Here is a 7745-nt window from a genome sequence, read left to right as displayed (position 1 = left end):
AGCCACGGCAGGCTGCAGGGACAGCAGCAGGGGACGTGAGGACAGCCCCAGAGCTCAGAGTCACAGCGTTCTGGCTCTGGAGCCAGCACTAAAGGAAGCCAAAGCCTCGTTGCTGCAGGGCAGGAGAAAGTGGAAACGCCGCCAGCCCCAGGCCAGCGGTGTCATCACTCAGCTTCAAAGACAGGGCAGCAGATGGCGGTCAGATAAGAGGGATCCTTAAATCCCCATCTGAAACACCTGCACAGGGGCATCCCAAAGCAGCAGAAAACACTTCCCTGCAGCCCTCAAACTGAGGATCACGAGGGCAAAGTTTGCTGCTTCTGCTCTGTGATATTTCAGTTTTTCCTTATCAATTCCCCATTGCAAAATGCTGGAGCTGAGCCAGCAAGAAACACCTTTTCTCTTGAAAAACTGAACGAAACTTTCTCTTCTGATGTCATCCCAGCCAAGGTCATTGGGTCATCTAATCCCTGCTCATGACTTTAGGTCATGGCTTGGACTTGAAGACCTCAGAGATCTTTTCCAGCTCAATTAATTGTGTGTTTCTGACCTCAGTTCCAGCAGAATTGGTGTCTCCTGCTCAGGACATCCTGTCACTGTTGTTATTCCTGCCTCTATTACTGGGCCAGTTTTAAGGTCCTTGGCTGAGGTACAGAGCCAGGCGAGGAGGAAATCCCAAACCCTGGCTCAGCAGCGTTTGTAACCTGAATTTGGAGCAGCCTCTGCCAGGCCCCAAGGTGCAGCACAGAGCTGAACTCACCAGAAAAAGTGAGGAAATGCAAATTAACAGCAGCAAATTAACAACAGCAAATTAACAACAGCCCCACACAGGCTCCAACTACGAGCTGGGTGACAGCAGGGACTGCCAGGGGCTGGCACAGGGTGGCCTCAATGACACACAGCCTCCCTGGGCGAGGCAGCCGCAGGTGAGGATGAGGCAGCAGCTGCCTCCCTCCCACCCCCTCCCCACTTTGGGGTCCCTCTCCTGAGTGGGAGATTGGGGCAGGTTTGGGTTGTGTTGTTTGCCTGCCGATGCCAGCGAGGAGGAGGAGGAGGAAGAGGAGGATGAGGAGGAGGATGAGGAGGAGGGAGGAGGCAGCCAAACCTGCCCTGGTTGCCAAAAGCCTCCTGTGCTGTCTCCTGCAGGGCGGGTGAGGCGAGGCGTGTGTGACCCCTGCACGTGGGTGTCCGTCTGTCAGCACCAGCCTGCCCCAGGCCTGCAGCACCTTGCCCAATTCCATTAAACCCGACACATCAAAGCACTTTCAGTTCAGCCAAGCTCCTCGGGTGGCATGGAGCCACGGAGAGGACAGGGAGCCTTCCAAGTGCCAGGGCTGGCATCGGAGGAGGCAAGCAGGAATGCCCCAGTTAGAAAAGGTTCCCGAACTGCCTCAGGAAGAGAAGCTTTGCATGGTGTGTTTTCCGGAAGTTTTCCTTTCATTCCCAGCCCTATTTGATTATATTTCCTAGTCAGCTGCAGGATTTTGCTTGCTATTATCCACGCTTGGGAGGCTGGAAGAGCAATTTTTTGGCCTTTCAGCCGAAGCGAGGAGTGTGCTGGAGGAGCACACTCAGCAAAATGCAGCTGCCAGCAGGGGATGGAGACATCGAGGAAGGGTTTGAAGGATGGGAACAGGGATCATTTTATCCAGCTGGAGCCACAGACAGGGCTGAAGGGAAGTGGCAAGTAATTACCACCCTGGAATCCGGCCAGGGTGTCTTGAAATACCAGCTTGCAAAACTTTCACCAAAACACGCCAACGGACCAGGTGTTTCGAGGATAACAGATCTGGGCTTTGACTCTGCAATCAGCCCCGGGATCAGCAGATCCAGGAGAAAACCATTATCAGGAATTAAGGCTGTAACAGATCTTCAGTCCCTCGAGGCCCTCCAGGTCTGTTTTGCTCAGGATTTTGGGTACAAAGGAAGAGAAAAGCTCATTTATTTCCAGTCCTGGACAAGAAGTCCTCTCTCCTTGCTCTGGACAGGAATCCTCCAGGTGTTTGACCCCCCCAGGCTTCCTCAGAAGGCAGCAGTGAATCCAACTTTTTTGATTTAGGGAGGATTTTGCCCATGTCCAACTGGTTTACAATTTACAAATGCAGATCTTTGCTCCCTGAGTGCTGCAGCGTGGCTGCCCCTGCAGAGGGACCTGGCAGCCAGGGATAAAACCAGCCCGGGCATCATCTGGGAAAGGAAAAGTGGATCAACCGAGCAAGGAGAGCAAATCCAGCACCCAAACCCATCTAAAACAAATATCCTGGCACAAGGCTGCGAGGGCTATGAGAGAACCAAGAATTCTTTGTTAAGTGTCACCTGAGACCTTTTCCACCAGCTCCATGTGCACAGCCCTGAGAGCCTCCCCTGCCCCTCCCTGCCAGCCAAGCATCTGCCAATGTATGGGTTTGGGATGGAGGGCAGCGCCCCAGGAACATGAAAGGGGATGTGTAAACACAGCCTGTGTCCATGCTGAGCCTGTGCCTTGGTGCTGGCATTCCCAGGAGCAAAATCATTGCTCATTGAGCAAGAGCTGGAAAGGCAGAAAGAAAAGGAAAGGGCACAGGGTGATGGGGAGGAGACACCATTCCCAGCTGCACGCCCCAACTCCAGCACTTGTTCCAGTGTTTTGGAAGGAGCAGCAGAAAGGAAAGGGAGCAGAGGTTTCCAGCCAGACTCTGCACCAGGAGCCCTCTCCGTGCTATATCTCCATCTGCGCACCTCAAGGAAGCTCCGGCTCATCTACAGCTCCCCAGATGGACAAAGCTTCCCCCAAACCCTCCCCTGCTCCCTGGACAACCGCAAACCACTTATTTCCTGGAGCTGAGCTCTCTTGACAGCCTGGGAGAAGCTCCAGGTGTTTGATTTTCCTTTACATTTCAAGGTTCCATGGAAATCGAACACACACGGAGCCCAGCCCCAGCAAAGCTCCTCCAGCCCAACAAGGGTTTTCCAACAGGAGGAGTGTGCAAGCACAGGGACGGAAGGGAGGGAGCAAAGATTAACTACACCTGTGCTAGTGAAACACCCAGGACCTGGTGAGAGGCAGGAAAAGCCAAAAGCAGAGGAGGGAGCTCAGCCTCGTTATGCAACCTCGTTATTTAACGACCACAGAGACACCCTATAGGGGCTCTTTGTTTGCAGAGGGAAAGGAGAGAAATACCACCAGTATCTGAGTCACAGGTTCACCAAGAGGCTCTGAAGACATTTTCAGGTGGAAACTTTTGCAGGTTCACTTGGTAATTTGGGAGGACTGGCTAATCCCCTGGCTCCACCCACCACCCTGTAACACAGCTCCTGCTGCTCTTGCATATATAGATAGGTATGGCCCTACACCCGGCTGCACACACCAGAGCCCGGGCACAGAGCAATCCTAAACTTTCTTCCTCCCTGGCTGCCCTCCACCTGCTCCCACCATGAAGAAGGAAATACTAACCCTGGCTTTTGCTCGAGCCGTCTTTGTGGAGTTCCTCTGCACACTCATCTTTGTCTTCATCGGGCTGGGCTCGGCACTGAAGTGGCCGTCGGCACTGCCCAGCATCCTGCAGATCGCGCTGGCCTTCGGGCTGGCCATCGGCACCTTGGTGCAGGCCTTCGGCCACATCAGCGGCGCCCACATCAACCCCGCCGTGACCATCGCCTTCTTCGTAGGCAACCAGATCTCCCTGCTCCGCACGCTGCTCTACGTCGTGGCCCAGCTGGTCGGGGCCATCGCCGGCGCCGGGATCCTCTATGGCGTCACCCCTGCCAACACCCGCGGCAACCTGGCCATCAACGCAGTGAGTCCCTGCCTGGGGCGCTCCCCTCTTCCCTTGCCTTCCCTTTGGCACCGACACGGGGAGGAGAATCGGTCGGGATGGATCCTCAGTGCTCTGTCCGGCACGCACAGCGGGCTGGGAATGGGACCGGAGTGAAGCCGAGCTCTGACATGACGGCTTTATTGTGCGAGTGATGAGTGGGATGTTTTTCCCTCCTTTAATGAGGGCTTCCTCTGTCCTGAGGGCCCCGTGAGTCACCCGCACCATTGAGATGTGCGCAGTGCAGCCTCTCCACCTGGAGATTAGCGCGGGAGAGGAGCCGTGCCAGCAGCAGGGGAAGGGAGGGAGCAGAGCCCAGTCAGACCAGTACGGGCAGCGGGAGCAGGAGCCCACTGGAACCAGAGCACTGGGGGAGCTGGGAACAGAGACAGGTGGGGAGAGTGGTGGGGAAGACCTGGAGAAGGAGCGAGGGCAGGACGGTGTCAAGGGGCCGCAAGCAGCAGGGGCTGCTCCCAGGGGAGGAGGGGGCACAGCAGAACCCTCTGAGATAAGCAGGAATGAAGCACAGCCTGAAACCCTCGGGGCAGTGCTGGAGAACATCTGCAATGAGAGTGGTGGAGCTGCTGCTCCAACCACAGACAGGCCTGGACCCCTGGGGGCAGCAGACGTGTCAGAGGGATCGGTCACTGGCATGAGGAGCTCCAATGCCTCTCATTCCTCAGGTTCCACATCCCAAACAAGCCAGATTTAGATAAAAAATGATCCGTGATGGGTTGGGTCACTTTGTCCTTTTCATGTACAGTGGGATCGAGTTCCCCTGAGAGTCCCCAGGGTTTTGTGCAGAGTCATTGGGACACAACAGCCCATTCCAGCCCATGACCTTCATCCCAACCCTCTCCCTCCATCCCATCCCAGCTGCTCCTCATCCTCCTGGGCAGGTGCTCCACAAAGTGCAGGGCAGAAGTCAGGGTACAACAGCCTACAAGGATCAAAGAAATACAGGAAAAAAGGGATTTGGTGGGAAAGCACTCAGTGTTGTGGAGATAGGGAAGTGGAGAGATATGTGGAGAGCCCAGGGAAGGGACAGGCTTGGGGGAGAGACAGATCAAGAAAGATCATTTCTTTCCTTTCAGAGAAGGAGCAGGGAGCTCAAGCAGGGGCTGGGCAGGGCCCCTGAGGGTTTTCTCCTCCAACTTCACCCTCCCAAACTTCCCAGCAAAGCACCCGGGAGCCCTCCTGGTGGTGCAGAGCCCTGGGAGGGTTAATTATTGTCACTCTCACTGTGATTCCAGCTCAACAACAACATAACCCCAGGCCAGGCCCTGGTGGTGGAGATCATCCTCACCTTCCAGCTGGCCGCTTGCATCTTCGCATCCACGGACAACCGGCGCAACGGCGTCGGCTCCCCAGCACTGTCCATCGGCCTCTCGGTCACCCTGGGCCACCTGGTGGGGGTGAGTCCAGGGGGAGGGTCCTGCGAGCACAGAGCTTCCCAAAAGGCCCTCGTGCAGCTGGTCCTGAGGGAGCTGCTCTGGAGGAGCAAACACAGGAGATCTTGGGGTCTTTTGTGGTGAGGGGTCATCTCCAGCTCTGTGGAACAGAGACACATCAGGGGCCACTCAGTCCCTGCTCCCAAAGGGTGGCTCTGATCTGCTCCTTAACCCAGGGTTCTTTCCACCCCTCCAGATTTACTTCACCGGCTGCTCCATGAACCCTGCACGTTCCTTCGGGCCCGCCGTTGTCACCAGGAGGTTCAGCCCCGTGCACTGGGTGGGTGTTGGTGGCACTGCAGACAGGGACTGGTGGGGGCCATGTGGGGACAGGGCAGGGACTGCCGTGGGAATGGCAGGGGTGGGGGTTTCAGAGCCCACCCCAGGCAGGAAGGATTAAAAGGGGCTGGAGAAGGAGGGAGGTTTTGCTCCCTGGTGCATCAGGAACAGTTAATCCCCAGGCACAGAGCCAGCCAAGGGACAGAAATGAGCCCATCCCAGGATAGGTTGGGTGGGAACAACCTAAAAACTCATCCAGTCCCCATGCCATGGGCAGGGACATCTTCCACCAGCCCAGGTTGCTCCAAGTCCCATCCAACCCAGCCTTGGACACTTCCAGGCATGGAAATCAGCCGTGGTGCCCCCTGAGCACCATTGGTGCACCATCTGAGGGGAAGGAAGCCCACAGAGGAGCCCAGCTTGGTCCTTCCTCTCACCCAGCACTTCCTGCAAGCTCAGCCCCAGACTCACAGAGCAGGTTTGGCCCTCAGTGAGCACAGACCTGGGGGTGGGGGGGGGGGGGGTTCAGCCCAGGAAGTCTCTGGAAAAGGTACTTTCCTCTCTGCATGGCAGGAGATGTGGAGCAGGGATGGATGGATGGATGGATGGATGGATGGATGGATGGAGGGATGGATGGAGGGATGGATGATGAAGGATGGAGCCATGAGCAGAGCTGGAGCAGCAGCCCCGGGAGCCGCTCTCACCACGTCCCTGTTGCTTTCCAGGTGTTCTGGGTTGGGCCCATCCTTGGGGCTTGCTTGGCCTCCCTGCTCTACTTCTACATCCTGGTCCCCTACTGCATGAACATGTCTGACAGGGTGGCCATCATCAAGGGCACCTACGAGTCCGAGGAGGAGTGGGAGGAGCAGCGGGAGGAGAGGAAGAAGTCCATGGAGCTGACCCCGCCATAAGAGCAGCTGGCAAAGCCAAGCCGAGGGAGGGGAGGAAGGCCCACCCATGGGCTCGTGTGTGCCCCAAAGCCAGGCAACCACCACACCCAGCTGCAGCTGCTGACTCTTCATCCAGACCTTCCCATCCAGGCCCCGTGGATGCCGGAAGGCCGGGGGCTCTCTGTGTGTGTAAAGAACCCCTGCATGAGCTCTAGAACCTCCCCAGCTTCCCCACAGCCACAAAGCCCATCAGCCAGGCCCTGGCACCCTCAGCTCCAGTCCTGCCCTCCCGGTGCAGCTCTGCACTGTGGCAGGGCCCCACACCCCACACTGGGGCACCTGCAGGACCTCACCCGGCCCAGGTATGGGAACACCTGGGGGCCCCTGGGGGAAGGGGAACAACTGCTTAGGGCAGGGGGGTGCAGCTACCCCCAGCCCAGGGGCTGCTCGTAGATGCTCTTTCACCTTTCCTGGTGCTGGGAGTCCTTTTTATTCCCAAACAATGAGACTTTTTGGATTCTGTGTTGAGATCTTTGTATTATAGTTTATTATTTATTGCAAATAAAGGAAAGTTTAAAAAAAAAAAAAAAAAAAAGAAAAAAAAAAAAAAAGAAAATTCCTGGGTGCAAATCAGCTCAAGTCTCAAAGATTAGGAGGGAAAACAGATTGAGCTGGGCACAAACTCATCCCAGAGGGTCAGGGAAATAGCAAAGGCTCAGACCCTGGATCCTGTGGGAGCTGGTGGTTTGGGAGGGGAAAACATGAGTCCTGAGAAGCATAAGTGGGTGTCTGTGCTGGAGTAGGGAAGAGAAGCAGGTGCAGAGCAGCTGGGAGTCCATCCCGGGCTGGAAGGAGCAGGAGCCTTCCTTCCAGCACTTCCAACCCTTCCCACACGGCCGGTTTGACTCCAGCCGTACCAGTTCTCCCAGACAGCTCCACGGGTGCCCTCAAAAAGTGACCCACAACTCCCCAGCCCCTCAGCTGTGCCAAACCCACACCTTCACCTGACCTTCTGCTCTGGCCCTGCTCTTCCAGTTCTACCACAACACTCTGCCAGAGCAGCTCCCGGCACAGGGACAGGGACACCGGCACAGGGACACTGACTCAGGGACACTGGGATAGGGACACTGGCTCAGGGACACTGGGATAGGGACAGGGACACCAGGACAGGGACACTGACTCAGGGACACCAGCACAGGGACACTGGGATAGGGACACCAGGACAGGGACACCGGCACAGGGACACTGGGATAGGGACAGGGACACCAGGACAGGGACACTGACTCAGGGACACCAGCACAGGGACACTGGGATAGGGACACCAGGACAGG

At 56.7% G+C, this 7745-nt stretch overlaps 1 protein-coding gene across 1 annotated transcript; it reads left to right on the top strand.

Moving 5' to 3' along the window:
- The first annotated feature begins 3239 nt into the window (after nt 1–3239).
- Nucleotides 3240–6435, top strand: AQP5 (aquaporin 5). The gene is made up of 4 exons (XM_041470546.1): nt 3240–3776; nt 5048–5209; nt 5442–5525; nt 6250–6435. Exons 1-4 carry the CDS (start codon nt 3414–3416, stop codon nt 6433–6435), a joined length of 795 nt encoding a protein of 264 aa, XP_041326480.1. The 5' UTR covers nt 3240–3413.
- The last annotated feature ends 1310 nt before the right edge of the window (nt 6436–7745 follow it).

Source organism: Pyrgilauda ruficollis, unplaced genomic scaffold (assembly GCF_017590135.1).
Source record: "Pyrgilauda ruficollis isolate IOZ18807 unplaced genomic scaffold, ASM1759013v1 scaffold248, whole genome shotgun sequence".
NCBI lineage: Eukaryota > Metazoa > Chordata > Aves > Passeriformes > Passeridae > Pyrgilauda > Pyrgilauda ruficollis.
Note: the sequence above shows the minus strand (reverse complement) of the source record. Positions and strands in the feature narration are given on the sequence as shown.

Bases quoted from the DNA above. Each gene is read 5' to 3' on its own strand.
- AQP5 (XM_041470546.1), top strand. From the start codon at position 3,414: ATGAAGAAGGAAATACTAACCCTGGCTTTTGCTCGAGCCGTCTTTGTG. The intron at 3,777-5,047 runs GTGAGTCCCTGC...CTGTGATTCCAG, and splicing joins GCAACCTGGCCATCAACGCA to CTCAACAACAACATAACCCC. The intron at 5,526-6,249 runs GTGGGTGTTGGT...GTTGCTTTCCAG, and splicing joins GGTTCAGCCCCGTGCACTGG to GTGTTCTGGGTTGGGCCCAT.